Source organism: Protopterus annectens, chromosome 6.part0, assembly GCF_019279795.1.
Source record: "Protopterus annectens isolate FY-2018-M chromosome 6.part0, PAN1.0, whole genome shotgun sequence".
Lineage (NCBI taxonomy): Eukaryota > Metazoa > Chordata > Ceratodontiformes > Protopteridae > Protopterus > Protopterus annectens.
This window is the reverse complement of record NC_056737.1, coordinates 453,481,588-453,497,735: the sequence shown is the minus strand read 5'-3', so window position 1 is coordinate 453,497,735 and position 16,148 is coordinate 453,481,588. Positions and strand designations below refer to the sequence as shown.

General features: G+C 40.9%; 1 protein-coding gene across 1 annotated transcript in view; it reads left to right on the top strand.

Annotated features, from left to right (window-relative positions):
- RPUSD2 (RNA pseudouridine synthase domain containing 2) overlaps positions 1–10,847 on the top strand; it is a 159,884-nt gene extending 149,037 nt beyond the window's left edge. Inside the window, exon 3 of the mRNA XM_044074183.1 lies at positions 9,719–10,847. Coding sequence (XP_043930118.1) covers positions 9,719–10,513 — 795 coding nt within the window. The 3' untranslated portion in view covers positions 10,514–10,847. The remainder of the gene's footprint in view (positions 1–9,718) is intronic.
- Positions 10,848–16,148: the final 5,301 nt, after the last annotated feature.

The following is a 16,148-nucleotide window of genomic DNA, read 5'->3' as shown; positions in this document are numbered from 1 at the left end:
ATCATACCTTGCCTATGCCTGGAGTTCCTATGGTGGGCAGAGGCCTACCACTAAAACAAGGGACTGCCATTCACACCACCCCCTGTCACCCAAACCCTAACTATAGATGCACCAGACTATGCATGGGGGGCTCATCTGGCAGGGAAGTGCATTCAGGGCAAATGGAGCCCAAATCAAATGCACCTTCATATCAATCAAAAAGAAATGCTAGCTGTACAGAATGCTTTGACATCCTTCAAGGACTACCTTCATCCAGGACAACTACTGGTAAAGACAGACAACACCACCGTTATGTTGTACATAATCAAGCAGGGGGGTACACATTCCTACCCACTCTGCAGACTAGCCATGGCATTGTGGAACACGACCTTGAGCTACCAAGTGCAACTACAAGCTCAATTCCTGCCAGGAAAACTGATTATTCTGGCAGACAAACTAAGCAGAAATCTCATGGACCTACACAAATGGAAACTGGAACCATGGATTTTCAATATGTTGACATGCAAATGGGGGAGCCCAGACGTAGATCTTTTTGCCTCACCCCAGAACCACCAGTTGGACAAATTTTGCACAAGAACTCCAAACAAAAAAGCCTGGAATGTGGATGCTCTGTCCTTCAGCTGGAAAAACCTCAGTCTGTCTTTCCCCCTCTGCTTCTGCCCTCCAAAGTTCTGCTAAAAGTCAAACAGGACAAACCAAAAATGATTTTGATTGCTCCAGACTAGACTGGCCACACCAACACTGGTACCCACTCCTGCGGTGTGTCACAAATTTCTCTGTGGCGCCTGCCTCAGACACCTTCCTTACTGTCTCAGCAGGAGAGCCAAATCTTGCACCCTCGGCTCCCAACATTGAATCTTGCAGCTTGGCTAATCACTTAAACTCCCCTTTAGCATCCCCTCAGCAAACGTGTGATGGATGTCGTTTTGGAGGCGAGAAGACCTAGTACTAGAAAGTCTTATGCTGACAAATGGAAAAAATTCTTTGTCTGGAATCAATCTCAAGGGATGAGCACAGCAGCGCCCAATTTACTTCAGATTTTGCAATACTTAACTGAGATGCTTCACAAGGGCCTGTCCTTTTCCTCTATTAAAATCCATGCCTCAGCCATTTCAGCTCATTACAACACAGAACCTCCACTCTTTTCTCATCCGCTCAAGCAGTACCTCAGAGGGGCCAAAAACTTGACACCACACAGGAGAGCTCCAACCCCTGCCTGGGACCTTTTCTTTGTATTGGAGAAACTCACTCTACCTTCTTTCGAGCCAGCTACTACTGCAGACTTAAAATTTCTTTCTTGGAAAACAGCCTTCCTTTTAGCAATCACTTCAGCGAGAAGGATATCTGAATTACAGGCCCTAATGGCAGTGGAGCCTTTCATCATTTTTCATGCGGGCAGGATGTCACTCAGGACCAATCCATCCTTCATGCCTAAGGTGGTATCCAGTGTGGCTCTTAATCAGTCCATTCATTTGCCAACTTTCTTTCCCAATCCGCAGAACAAGGCAGAGTGGATTCTGCATTCATTGGATGTACACAGACAATTTAGATTCTACTTGGACAGGACTAAATCTCAAAGAACATCTGAACAACTGCTGGTAGCATTTGCTGCAGGGGCAGAGGGGAAGGCTATTTCAAAACAAACCATTTCTAAATGGATAAGTCATTGTTTTCATTTCTGCTATAAGCACCATGGAAAACCTATCCCCCAGGGGATCAGATCTCATTCCATCAGGGCTGCATCTACTTCTGCAGCCTTTCTCAGAGGTGTTCCTACCAGGGATATTCTAGAAGCCACTACCTGGAGTTCAGTTCATACTTTCACCAAGCATTATCACTTACCAATTTTCTCTAAATCCAGAGCTGGCTTTGCCACTGCTGTTTTGCAGGGCCTTATAGCTGGTCCTATTGCTGTATAAATCCATCCTCCCAACCATAGCTTTGGGAATCTACCCAAATGTAATGACTGCAAGAGTGAAACACGAACATAGTACAGTTGTGTGCACTTACCATAAATGTAGATGTTTGAGTGTATTCACTGTTGCAGTCCTGGTTACCCTCCCTCCAGCCCCCTGTTTTTCTCTTACTCTATACCTCTACTTTATTTTACTATGCTTAAAAGCCTTTTTGGTGCATTTGCTTTTGGTTGGAGGTATATTTTTGTGTTTTTAATTTTGTGTATATATATATATATATATATATATATATATATATATATGTATATCTGGGGCAAAAATAACTGATGTAATGGCGTCGACTGCATGTTTTATAATCCTGATGACCTAACGTCATGGAAGAAGGGACAGCAACCGACGCAGGACCCAAGACTTTGTTAATCAGGCTGACTGAGGGCAACCTGATAGCAGATTACCCAAATGTAGTGACTGCAACAGTGAATACACTCTAACATCTACATTTATGGTAAGTTTACACAACTGTACTTTCCCGGAACCAAACTCGGGATGGGCACAGCAGCGCCCAATTTACCTCAGATTCTTCAATACTTAACTTAGATGCTGCACAAGGGCCTTTCCTTTTCCTCCATCAAAATTCATGCCTCAGCCATTTCAGCTCATTACATCATAGAACCACCCCTCTTCTCTCATCCACTGCTGAAGCAGTTCCTCAGAGGGGCCAAAAACTTAAGACCACCCAGGAGAGCCCCTACTCCAGCCAAAAATTCACTCTACACTCTATAGCCTTCATATGCAGTGTTGAAATCCTTTCTTGGAAAACAGCCTTCCTTTTAGCCATCACTTCAGCTAGAAGGGTGTCTGAATTACAGGCCCTCATGGCAGTGGAGCCTTTGGGTCTATATTATATCATCAGATGTTTAAAAAAGCGAACGCTGATTGATTGACCTAATTTAAGCGAAAGCTTACAATCTCTAACTGTCAGATCAGCGATTTTTTTTTTTTTTTTTTCCCCAGGGAAAAAAAAAATCGCTGATCCAAAACACATACACACAACACAAGCACACCAAACAAACAGAAATCCACACACATACGCCTAAAATCTGATACCTAACCCTACACTAAACTGTGCACACACCACTAACTACCCACTTACCTTAACCCAAACCCTAACCCTAAGGTCTGTCACTATCACACACTCACGTCACCCGCTCCCTAACCCTGATTCACTTAAATCCGCCCTAACCCTCATGTCCACTCAATCACACACACACCTAAACCGAGCCCTAACCCTAACTCACCTAAATCACCCTAACACTCACATCCACATAATCGCACACTTATCTGAATCTGACCAGTAACTTTCCACCATAACACTGAAAATACCGAAGCAACAGAAACGGACAACCAAATTCTTTCCCTAGGAAAAAATTTGAGTTTGTGCTACTTCAATATTTTGCAGTTTCGCGAAAATAAGTGCGATCAATCAGTGTTCGAGGATATAATATAGACCCGGAGCCTTTCATCGTTTTTCATGCGGATAGGGTGTCCCTCAGGACCAATCCCTCCTTCATGCCCAAGGTGGTATCCAGTGTGGCCCTTAATCAGTTCATTCATTTGCCAACCTTCTTTTCTAATCCACAAAACAAAGGGGAGAGAATTCTGCACTCCTTAGATGTACACAGACAACTTAGTTTTTATTGGACAGGACTAAACCTCTCAGGAAATCTGAACAACTGCTGGTTGCATTTGCTGCAGGGGCAGAGGGAAAGGCCATTTCAAAGCAAACCATTTCTAAATGGATAGGCCATTGCATTCATTTCTGCTATAAGCACCATGGAAAAGCCTACCCCACAGGGAATTGGACAACATTCTACCAGAGCTGCATCTACCTCTACAGCCTTTCTCAGAGGTGTCTTTACCAGGGACATCCTAGAAGCTGCTACCTGGAGTTCTGTACATACCTTCACCAAGCATTACCATTTGACATTTTTTTTTAATCCAGAGCTGGCTTTGCCACTGCAGTCTTGCAGGGGTTTATAGCTGGTCCTAATGCTGTCTAATAGGTTCATAGGCTGGTACTAGGCTAACTGCCTTTGCAGGCCATTCTAAGCCTAGCCACTTACCCCATGTGAGAATCAAACCCTGCACCTTCTATTTGTAAGGCAAACACCTTAACCATTATACCATCCTCCCACCCATCAACTATAAATCTTCAGGTCTGTAAAGCTGTTTCCAGTGGTGAGACTCAAACCTTGCACCTTGTGGTTGAAAGGCATACACCTTACCCACTGTACCATTTGATCCTCCTTCCATCCATAGCTTTGGGAATCTACCCAAATGTGATGATTGCAACAGTGAAACAGAAAGAACATAGTACAATTGTGTGCACTTACCATAAATGTAGATGTTCAAGTGTATTCACTGTTGCAGTCCTAGCTACCCTCCCTCCAACCCCCTGACTTCTATTGGCTATACCTCTAGTCTTGCTTCCTTTGCTTAAAGCTTTTTGGTGTATTTGATTTTTTTGTTGGAGGTGTAACCTTATACATATAATTGCTTCCCATTATGGGGGCACTTGACATCTGGGGCAAGAAAAACTGATGTAATGGCATCGGCTGCATGCTTTATACCCCTGACTACTTGATGTCATGGAAGATGGGACAGCAACCGACGCAGGACCCAAGACTTTGTTAATCAGGCCGACTGAGGGCTACTGCATTCAGATAACCCAAATGTGATGACTGCAACAGTGAATAGACTCGAACATCTACATTTATGGTAAGTGTACACAACTGTACTTTAATTGTACTGGTGGACCACCAGGGCTGCTTGCTCTTATTAGGTTGTATCTGGACTCAAGAAAATCTCAGAGTTGTTCATGAAATTTGAGTAGGTGTATCCATTTAAAATCGTTTAATTCAGAAATGTTGACTGCAAGGGTGTTTGTGACTTTAAGGTCACAAGTTTGTGGCCAAATTTAAGCAGAGATGGAGTTGCTGAAGGAGTGGTGCATGTTGAATTATGTTGGCCAGTGCAAGCTTGAGAATGTTTTGCTTTCTAATTATTTGGTTTACTGTTTGTTCGAGGGAATTACCATTTAGGTCTGTGAAGATCTGAGGGTGTAGATGCACTAGTTAATCGATGGATGGTTGAAATTGCCATTCATAAAGGTATTCCTCATTATGGGTAGGTCTGTGAGTTTGGGAATCTTTTGTGATCAACTGAGGAAGACTGAAGTGTTCTGTAGCAGGCTATATATACATTTGTTTTGCTCAGGATAATTTGGAGTTCTGTGGTTTGCGAGTGTATGGATATCTATCTAGAGTTGATATGGTCTCTGACAAGTATGGAAACACAGAAACACCACCACTGTTCCCCATCAAGTCTGAACGCATGTTAAGCTCAAAACCCAAGTATGGAGGAATTGGTATCTCTGGTTAAACCAGGCCTCTGTTGTAACACAGACATGGATGTGCTCAAGTTGTGTGAGATCACCTTAAGATCAGGCAATTTGGTGTCAAGACTTCTGACATTGTGTACAACACCCATGATCCAGTCTGAGATTAGAGTTTGAATTAACTGTATTTTTAGCGGTTATATTGGGATGTCCAGTAGCTGGACTGTTCCTAAAAAGGCAGTGTAGGAGGCAGCAAGGGCTTTAGCCAGATGTGGTGAAATTACTGAAAAAGCTCAAAAGATTGCCGTGATAAACAGCAACAAGACTTGTTCATCAATTCTGATGCCAAAAGTAGGCAGTAGAATTGCTTATGTGCTTGAATTCTACATTAAGCATTTAAACATCAGAAATTAAGAAACTTGTCACGCCCTGCATATTTACATTAAATAATGTATCTAAATTTTGACAAACTGTTCACACACTGCAACTAATTCAACATGTTAAAACATTTGAAGTGTCAAACATATAAGCAGGTTTTAGTAGTTCTGAACAGCTGTATAATGTAGTTCAGATGCTATTGAATGCGCTAGAACTGGACAGGATCGCCACTTATATTTCCGAACTCGGTTACACTGTCATCTTTAGCCAGCATTTACATGAGACCTTCAAAGCTCATAATTCAGCTACTTGTAATTAAATCATACACACACACACACACACACACACACACACACACACACACACACACACACACACACACACACACACACACACACTCTCTCTCTCTGTGCTATCCAGACAACCTGATGTGTTTCAGCAAGTGGTCATGAAGACATGTAAATTCTTTGTTCATTGTAGTCCAGTAATTGGATAGATGGTCTTTTTCCATAGGCCCATTTTGATCTTCCCATTCATCTTCATGGTGGCTGGACTCCATCTTAACAGGACTAGCCTGCTTAGTGTACTCAACAGCATATCTGATAAGTGGTTCTTGGAGCCTTGCCAGCGATGACTTTGCTTTCATAAATACTCATGATGCTAGGAAAAAAGCCTTTAGTCTAGTTGGAAAAGTTGACTTGTATCTAGGTTTTTGTCCCTTACATTCCTTTACTGTATCTGAAAATTGCTGGTTGTACTATGCTGCAGTCTGAGGAATCCTAACCAAAAATACTGGATGATCCTCTACTTTTACACTTAGGAGGCTACCACAGCACCTGCACCTTCTCATTGCATTGCAAGATACAATTTGTACTAGAGTAATCTTCAGTTTATCATATTTTCTCTTAACCGTAGACAAAAGGTAATCTGTAGGGAAGTCCTAACCACCTCTCTTTCCAGTACACCACTCAGTCTTAAATTTCTCTTTCTTGCTTTGTGTTTTCAAGCGTACCAGCTGTTGCTCACAATATGGTATGTGACTACACATCTCTACTAATGCTTTGTCCTGTTTCACAAGGTTACAACTTCAGTGGCACCAAAGCTTCACATTAAACCACTTTGCCATTGTCTACCTCACAAGTTTCCAGCTGTTAAGCTTGACTTCTTAGTTGGCCTATTAATGCCAGGCATTGCTCCTTGAACAACATAAACATCCCTTGGGAAGTCTTTTTTTTCCTTTTCTTTTTACTGCCGTTTATTTTTTGGGCAAGACTGTCGCATTTGAAATTGCTCTCATTTTCATCATCCTTGCTGTGTTTCAGCAACTCTTATGCTATCACTGAGTAGATGGTAACGATACCAAATAGTATCTCATTTGTTTCAAATTAAGAACTTTAGCCCTGTGTTTTGTTGAACTAGTAAAATTATAAGAGGGTGAAATAAGTAGCCATTAAGCACTGCACATGCCCACTAGTGTATACTGCCTGCTCTTAATTTGAGCTGCTGTCGCATCTTGTATTACTGCTGCAAATTTATAGCAGTGTCTTTGTTTCAGGAATGCTGTCTCCCTGGTTTTTGCATTGCTATTTCATATGTGCTGCCTAAAATGGTGTACGTTATTGCATGGTAGGGCTTGACCTGCTTTTTTAATTTGCCTGTTACACTTCAGTTGTATTATGGTTGTATTTTTGGACCTGTTTCGGGTTATAGCAGAAAATGATCTGTCTGGCCTACTCCATTTATTGCGTTAAGAGAACGAATGCATTTATGTGCTGTAGCTTACAGGAGTGGAGGAACCTGATCATTTTTTAAAGCATTTCAGGATTCATTCAGGCCTCAAAAGCCATTCATAGGATGAGTTGTTTTATGAAGGTAGAGAAGTCTATGGGTGTGAGTTCAAATAATATCAGAAATATTTATACTTGGATCATTTTGAGCCATTTGGACTTTGTAAATGACATTAAATTATATTTGTTTCTTAATTCTTGTCTGCAGGTAGTACTGAACTCCACTGCCTATTTTCTATAAACACACATTTATGTATGCAGCTTTTCTGGTCTTTATATTATGTACTTTTTATTTGTACTAACTGAACATCTTTACATCATTTTTATTTTTAGTCCAGAGCTGTACACTATTATTATTGAACTGTAATTCAAATTGTTACTCTAATTCCCTATTTTCTGCTATTGTGGTTACTTGCAAACGAGCCTTTCTGGTCAAAAACAAATCTAAATACACACTATTTGGCTGTGGAAATATGCAGAAATAAGTGCCTGTACACAAAGTAGTATAAAAGCTATCCATACTACTAAATGCTACCGTTGCTGTACTGGTGCTAAGTGATCCATGTATGAGTCTAGCAGATCAAGGGTTTAAAATGCAAACTTATTCTAATGAGACATTGGTCCACTTAATTGAGATTCCTTTGCTTTGTAGCTTTTCCTTTATGGGGCTAGACTCCAAAAGGTTTAGAGGTAGCTTATTGGAAAGCCTACGTCATCCTGCTTTGCTTTCCTGGACCCCGCAGTTCATCCCCACCCAGGACATGAAATTATCCCAAGGGGTGGGTCATACCTTGGAATGTTGTGGTACTGACTGTGTAGGAGTCATGCTATTCCAGGAGTGGTGATGAGAGTCTATAATGTTCTGTGACAGTGAATCTTATTTAACCATTCCTTGTGTAGCACCTTCTTACCCAAGGACTAGGGGGACTCGCTGAGACTGAAGTATTCTTGCATTACCGCTTCATCTGACCTGCCCCATCTGTATGGCAACTCTGATACTGCAGGCAGGAAGCCTAAGTTACTGCAAACGTTTGAGAATCCAGCTCTATTCTAGTACCACAGTTGCCATACAATGTGGTGCTTCACAGCAGTGTCATCTGTATGGCATACAGATGAATGCATGCATGACAGTTAACCCAACTGTTATGCAAGCATTATTCTAGTTTGTGGAATTGAATGGGCATGCAGGGTCACTAGCCCACTAGAGAATTTCTTCTGTTTTTAACGTGTATCTGTGTGATCCATCACCACTGAAATTTAGGGATAACTCTCATACCACCTAATAGTGCGTACTTCTGTTCCGTGGCTGCTCTTCCCACCCCCAGTTCAGCTCCCTCACCACTGAAATTTAGGGATAACTCTCATACCACCTAATAGTGCGTACTTCTGTTCCGTGGCTGCTCTTCCCACCCCCAGTTCAGCTCCCTCCCTCTATGTGTAGCTTACCACCACAGGCAGTGTGGCTACCAACTATATACTGTCTACCATTCAAAGACCGTTTTATAAGAGGAGCTGCTGTTTTGCCAAACCACCACCCTGACTTGAGTTGGCTACTCTGCTGCTTCATGGTTGCACATTGGCAGTTCTTTTTTTAACAAAAAGCATCTTTAATTATCACAAATGACATAGGCAGTCTTACATTTATATAAATGAAAAACAAAGATCATTAACACCACTTTAGTTGCAAACATTATGCATCACAGACACCATTGTAACAATTGTTGCAAACGTTGTACATCACTTATAATCTATCCAGTCATTGTCAATTAAGCGAGATGAAGCTCATTCAATGCACATTGACAATGTTGAGTAGTGTACAACTCTGAAGTATTGCAAACCTGATTCCCCTTTAAGAATCAGGAGTACATCTCTGCCAGTCTGCAGTCCTATATACTGACTGGTGGAGTTCTTGGTCTTACCTGTAGTGTAGGGTACCAACTTGGTCTAGTGTATTACTCCATTAGATAGACTACACAAAGATTAGGGAATGGAGTGTTACCTCACTAAACATTTTTCAGCAAGAAACTTTGTTGTCCACACTACTAACTGTAGTCTTTCTTTGCTGTATTTGTATGTAGCTTTCTCATTCTTGTCATTTAATGAATAGTTACAGAACAGCTGTCATTTTTTGAATGAGTCATTTATATATTTGCTATCCGATAGTAGTTGTGTATGAACCTTAATGCTACAGTGGGAATCGGATAGATTTTTCTAATTTGTATGTAAATTTTGTTTTTCAGCTGGAGAAAGAGTACATTTGTCGTGTTGAAGGAGAATTCCCAGAAGGAGAGGTCATTTGTGAGAAACCAATCCTTGTGGTGTCCTATAAGGTGGGTGTCTGTCGTGTTGACCCCAAGGGTAAACCCTGTAAAACAGTTTTCCAGAGAGTCAGTCACAGTGGAAATTCTAGTGTGGTCAGATGCATCCCTTACACTGGCCGCACTCACCAAATCAGAGTTCACCTTCAGTACCTCGGGCATCCTATCATCAATGACCCCATCTACAATGTTGATGCTTGGGGTCCAGACAGGGGCAAGTCGGGCAGCATAGGTAAAACTGATGAAGAGCTACTGGAATCCTTAATAAAAGCACATCAAGACAAACAGAGCCTGGATCTTTTAGATCTGTCTCAAGAGGACCTACGAGTTAAAGGTGAAATCAAGACTCTGGAAAATTTAGGGGATTGTGCATCCTCTGGACAGGTATACAAGAGTAGCTGTGTAAATTCATGCAGTATTGTCTCAAACATTCAGAAAGAAAATGTGGATATGCAACAAAGTATTGAACATGCTAGTGAAAATGCATTTCACATTAATGCAGAAGATTCCAACATGGATAAAAGCAGAGAGAGTGGTCATTCAGAAGTGTCAGTGTTTGTGAAAGATTCTTTGTGTGGGGAATGTAAAATAGTAAGGAAGGATCCTTGCCCAAAGGAATTGGTCATGTATCTGCATGCTTTGTGTTACAAATCAGCAGACTTTGACTATTCTACTAAGATGCCTGTATGGGCCATGGAGGATTGGCATGAAGACTAATACAGGCTGTCTGCGCCCCCCACCTCTTTTTTTAATTAAAGGACTGTTCATACTGTAAAATCTTGATGTATGCTAACTTTATTTTTAGAAGGGGTGCTCACTGCAGCAGCTTTTTTAAAATCATTTGAATATTGAAATTGTCCATTTTGGATGTGTTCTGCAGTGATTTGTGTTACATTCTTAGGATAGCATAGAGTACATCATTTCTTGAAACACTTCAAAGCCAGAGTTGGGAAAAATGAGTTGGCTTCACAGCAGTATGAAATAAGAGTAAAAGCTGTATTAAAAGGTTAACGTATTGGGAGATAAATTGCTGTATAAACTGTAAACCTTATAGGAAGTGTTTCTATGAGCCCCCTTTATGTATTGGGTAGTTCTGATGGTAGGTAAAGATTGAATGCTCACAAAGTCATATTTTGGTTTATACACTGTTAGCCTCCTAAGCCGCGGTGGTGCAGTGGTAGCGTTGTTGCCTCACAGCAAGAGGTTCTTCTGTTCGGTTCTTGGCTGGAGTGCCTTCTGTGTGGAGTCTGCATGTCCTCCCTGCGGTCGAGTGGCGTTTGAAAGACATGCGTGAATGGATGTGCCTTCGTTGAAGGTTGGGCGTCGGGCTGGCAACTTGGCACCATAAAAAAAACTACTGCCAATCATTAGCGGACCGGAGTTCTGCTGTGGCGATCCCTAACCGGGAAAAGCTGAAAAGACAAACAACACTGTTAGCCTCCCCTGCGCAGAAGGGCTGCATTAACAGACTAGTAGAGAGAGCACAGTTTATCACAGCAGTCTTCTATTATAGATGCCATCACCAAGTCTATCTTGGCACCGCCATCACCAAGTCTATCTTGGCACACCCTTCTATGGTTCAAAAGGTGCTTGTCCAGTAGGTGTCTGTTAGTAAAATGGCACTCCACCCTCTCTCCATTCCTTCCAGTCACCACTGGTGTACCACAAGGCTCTATCCTTGGTCCCTCCCCTTTGATATTCTCACCAACACCTTCCACAGACTGACGCAACAAGCCTTCCTAATACAATATGTAGATGACTCCAAACTCATGCACATTGGACAAATTTAGCACATCTCCAAAAAATTACTCTTGGAAACTTTAATAGCCACTGAAACATGGCTTTGAAACTCACAACTCATTTTCAGTACCCCCAAATCCCTCTCTCAAAAAAACAATTTAATGTTCTCTCTCGTAATAGTACAAGCATTTGAAGTCACTTCTCATGTCGTCATACAAGTTTTTTTATTTTTTTGCCCAATGTTGTTTCATTATGTCTAATCTGGTATAATTATTTAAACTGCAGATACTTTTGGATTTTTGAAGCTTGTAAATTTGTTAAAATATTTTTGAAATACTTTGGAGCTTTCTCCCTAGGCCTCCTTATGAAAATGGGTTTTTTTTCAATCAGACATTCCCAGTAATCATCTGCCAGTAGATAAGTTTTCTAAAAGCCTGAGTTGGGGTTAATGCAAGATGGACAATCCTGCGCTTGAACCTTTTCATCCTATTAGTAGGGCTGTGGTGGAGATATGGACCTGGGGATGGAAGTGCAAATTCTTACCTGTTGACCAGGCATCTGATCTCTAATGGGGTGGATGCCCAGTCAGCTTGATGGGGTCATGGTGCTTAGCTATGAAAATTGCAGCGGACGTGGAGTCCCAGTAGCCAATAGTACTACAACAGTGATTTGTTCCATCATAAGTTCTTAAATATTTGTATTCTCTGCAGCGTGGATCTGAGCTAAGGCATTTATGGACATTGGATTAATCCTCGGTGACAGGATTATGTCCACGACTTCCAGAATAACACATTGGGAGAGCTCTAAAAATCTTGTTGATCAGTGTGAAAACCTTCCTGACTGACTGAATTGATTACAGTGCTGTTTCTATTTTATAGATCCATAACTGTTAGCAGTGTGGACTTAATTGTACTGCTTCATTTTCAGAAAATCCCTTTTTCTGTTCTGCCATTAATATGAAACAACACCCAGATCTTGGCTCTCTTTCTCACAAGTTAGTCCCAAGCCCTGCAGTAGAACTAATTGTTTCACTTTTAATAGCATTCATGGGAAAAACATTTTTTTCAGTCACTGAACTAAGCTAATGTAATGCTGTAGCATTTTTCAGAACTTGTATATTAGTCTGTCCATTTAAATGGATCTATTTTAAATGAATAGACAACCAACTTGAGATCTGAAATGTGAAAGGCCCAAAAATAAGCCTCAACAGCTGTTTTCACATGTATATCGTAGTGGAACTGGTTAAATAGCCCCAGCAGTTAGTAATACAGTTTTAACCAAAATAAATGGCCCCAACAGCTGCTGTTGCATTTTAATTCTAGAAAAAAGTTAGTAAACCCAAAAATCTGGGTAATAGACCCAAAAGCTGTTACCACTGCTGAAGGTAGAAATGTTTGTTGAAAGGCATCAAATGCTGTTAATTAGCTTACCCCAGTTGCTGGCCGAAAAATCAATCCAAAAAGCTGTTATAACAGCTATGATCATCAAAAAGGTACTGATTAAGGCTTTAGCAGCTGTCACTACAGCTAGCTCCAGACAGTTGCTGTTAAGCCTACCCCAACCTCCGCGTCACTTTTTTTATTTAGAGGAGATTGGATGTGCTTCTTAAACCTGCAAGCCATTGACTTGCATTTCAGAATTGTAGAATGCTCCAGAATTTCCTGTGTTTTTGAATAGGAGCCATTCCCTGTTGGCTGAGAAGCCATCCATTTAGTTTACTTATCTGGCTGTGGGGGCTGTGGTGAGGGACCCTTTTGAGTTTTAACCAAGATTTTGTGGTAGACAAGCACAGGGGATATTGAAGAGTGGCCGCTGAATTTGTTTCTGAAGGGTGGAAAGAAGCATGTTATAAATAGATGTAGCAAAAAGTAACTTTTTTCTTTCACTTTCTGGGGGTGGTGTGGTATAGTAACTTAAAACAGCTATTAACACTGGTCAGTTTTCAGATTTTGAACTCTGGCAACTTATTTTCATTGTAGGCCTTGAACAGAACCCCTTTGTTATTAAACGGGCAACAGAAACAGTTTTTAGTTGTCTCTGTTAATGTCTGACCAAAACTGCTTAACACATTCCCACATCATCTTCATTAAACATTACTTGGATAATCATCTAATAAATGTCCTTAGACTGTGCTCTTAGCCTCAAAGACGGAGCAGCAGCTACAACTTGAATTGTACTAAAACCAAACCATTTTAATTCCACAATGTATAAAAGAGTAAAAATACCTGATTTAAAGAATGATGCTTTAGCATTTGCAATGGGAACAGTTATTTGGAATGAATACACTAGATTTCTTCAGAGAATTAATGCATTCATGTTCTGAAACCTTAAAGGTCATTTTTAAACTAACATTCCATACATAAACTTTTAAATTTAGTAAAAGCATCAACAATAGAGTCTCTGTTATTAGGAATAAATTGTAAGCCTTTATTTAAAAGGCTTTCAGCTGCTGGTGCTAGATGAAAGCTTGATAAATTAACCACGGAACTTCCCAGCTTACCAGCTACCTGCATCCTTGCTTGCTTCGAGGTAGGGGGCTGCTGTTCTTTCCCTTGGTTGCTGAAAAAACAGACCGCTGTTGAGAATGCCCCCGCGAGTGTGACCTCTTCCCCTCTTATACCTTCTCGGGTAGTCTTGCCATTACTGGCTTGGTTAGTCTTAAAAAAGCTTCTCCATTTCTATTTACCAATGGAGTAGAAGCTGTTTCCATCGATAAGTTGCCTGCTGATGTACTCGCAGAACTAAAAGAAACTTGCCTTCCGTCTTCCGGACTGTTATCGACTTCTTGGTCAATCACCTCATTCGTTGTACTATTACTTGCTTCCTCATTGGTCAGATGTGAAGGCTGCACTAGTCTATCAGCATGAGGAGCCTGCTGGTTGGATACTTGACGTTGTCTATTTCCTGAGCCTTCAGGGTCAGTGAAAGTATCTAAATCATACATTGAACCATTTTTTCTGCGATCACTATGATTATGTGGTGTGGCCGAAGCCCTCGGGCATGAAAAAGTATGTCCCATACTAAAGTCATTTTATGTCGCTCTGCAATTTATGCTGCTTTGTGGCTTGTAGTGTACTGTCCAGTATTCTCATTCTTTCAAGCATCTGCTGATATAAATTAGCTACATTTGTAAAGGAAGCAGAGCCTGTTATTTCATTCTCAAAGTTCATTAATTCATCTGACAGTTCAATCTCTTTATTGGTGAAGAAGTCATTCATGAGAGTCATATAATCTCTACTTAGCTTCAAGTTTAACTGCTGCCATGCTTTTAACAATTCCGAATAGGTATTGGCGTATGCTGTCATTTTAAAATTCACAAGCTTCTTGGTACCACATTCAACTCCAAATTAGCTGAAAAGCTAAGCCGTTGCCATTGGAGTTGTTTGAATGATTGAACTTTCCCCTCTAGTTGAACAAGTAGTTTGCCAAGGTTACCATTGGTTTGGGGAGTGGCTCCCATATTAACCTCACTGGTAACCATAAACTTGACCCAGCAGTGGATTATTTGAAAGTGCAAGTAGGTCATGAACAGAATCTTTAGCTTGCATATTCTGCTTACTCTGTGTCGGCTGTGTCATTCAGTAAACCAAAGCGCCCTCAGTGGATCCAGGTCCACAAAGAATATCACCAAACATGAATTGGCTGTAGTTAATTATACCAGAAGTAAAGACAGATCATAAAACGAAAACCAATCTGATGAAAAGTGCAGACTTTCTTCAACAAAATAAAGCTTTTGGGTGTTACCCTTCCTCAGTGTTATAAAAACTTTCTTAAAATATTTTCCTTTTATGCTTTAGCATTTGCACCACCATTTTAATGTGACTACATATTACTTTTATAACATCTAAATTTAGTTTTAGTTTATTATGGAGTTAATAAATATAAACTACACAAGACCTTTGTTTAGAGAGAGAGAGAGAGACTGACTGACTGTTTCATATGGTATTAGTTAAAAAATACTCTGGATAAGTATCTCATTGACTGGATTTATTAGGTTTTTGTCTTTAGCAACTGACTGATGTTCTTCGTGTTTCACTGTTGCATCATCACATTTGGGTAATCTGCCTGCAAGTAGCCCTCAGCCAGCCTGAATACCAGAGTCTTCGGATTTCTACGTCGGATGCTGTCGCTTCTTCCTTGACATCAGGTTGTCAGGGGTATAAAACATTTAGCAGATGCCATTACATCAGTCTTTCTTGCTGTGCGGTGCCCGAAGCAGAAGCAGTTCGCAAGTGCCGGTCGGCCAACTCCTGAAATTTTCATTTTCGAGTTTCAGACTCGAAGTCTTCAAAAAAGCTAAGTACCCTGTTGGGGATCCTTTTTCTTGCTGTAACTGATGTCAGTAAAAGTTAACAATTGCCTTACCTGTGGAAAGCAAATACCTCAGAGAGTTTCATTCATTCTGCATCCCCTGCTTTGGCCCAGACCACAACGTCCCTCGTTGGTTTTGTGCCTTATTCAACGCCCTAACTATCTGTCGTTGGGCTATTTTTGCAGGTAATTATTTTCGTACTCGTTCTGTGTACTCCAAAATGGCTTCGTCAAGCCATCCGACTACCGATCTTCCGAAAAAACGTAAGGATAAAGACTGAGACAGAGAAGATTTTTCTTT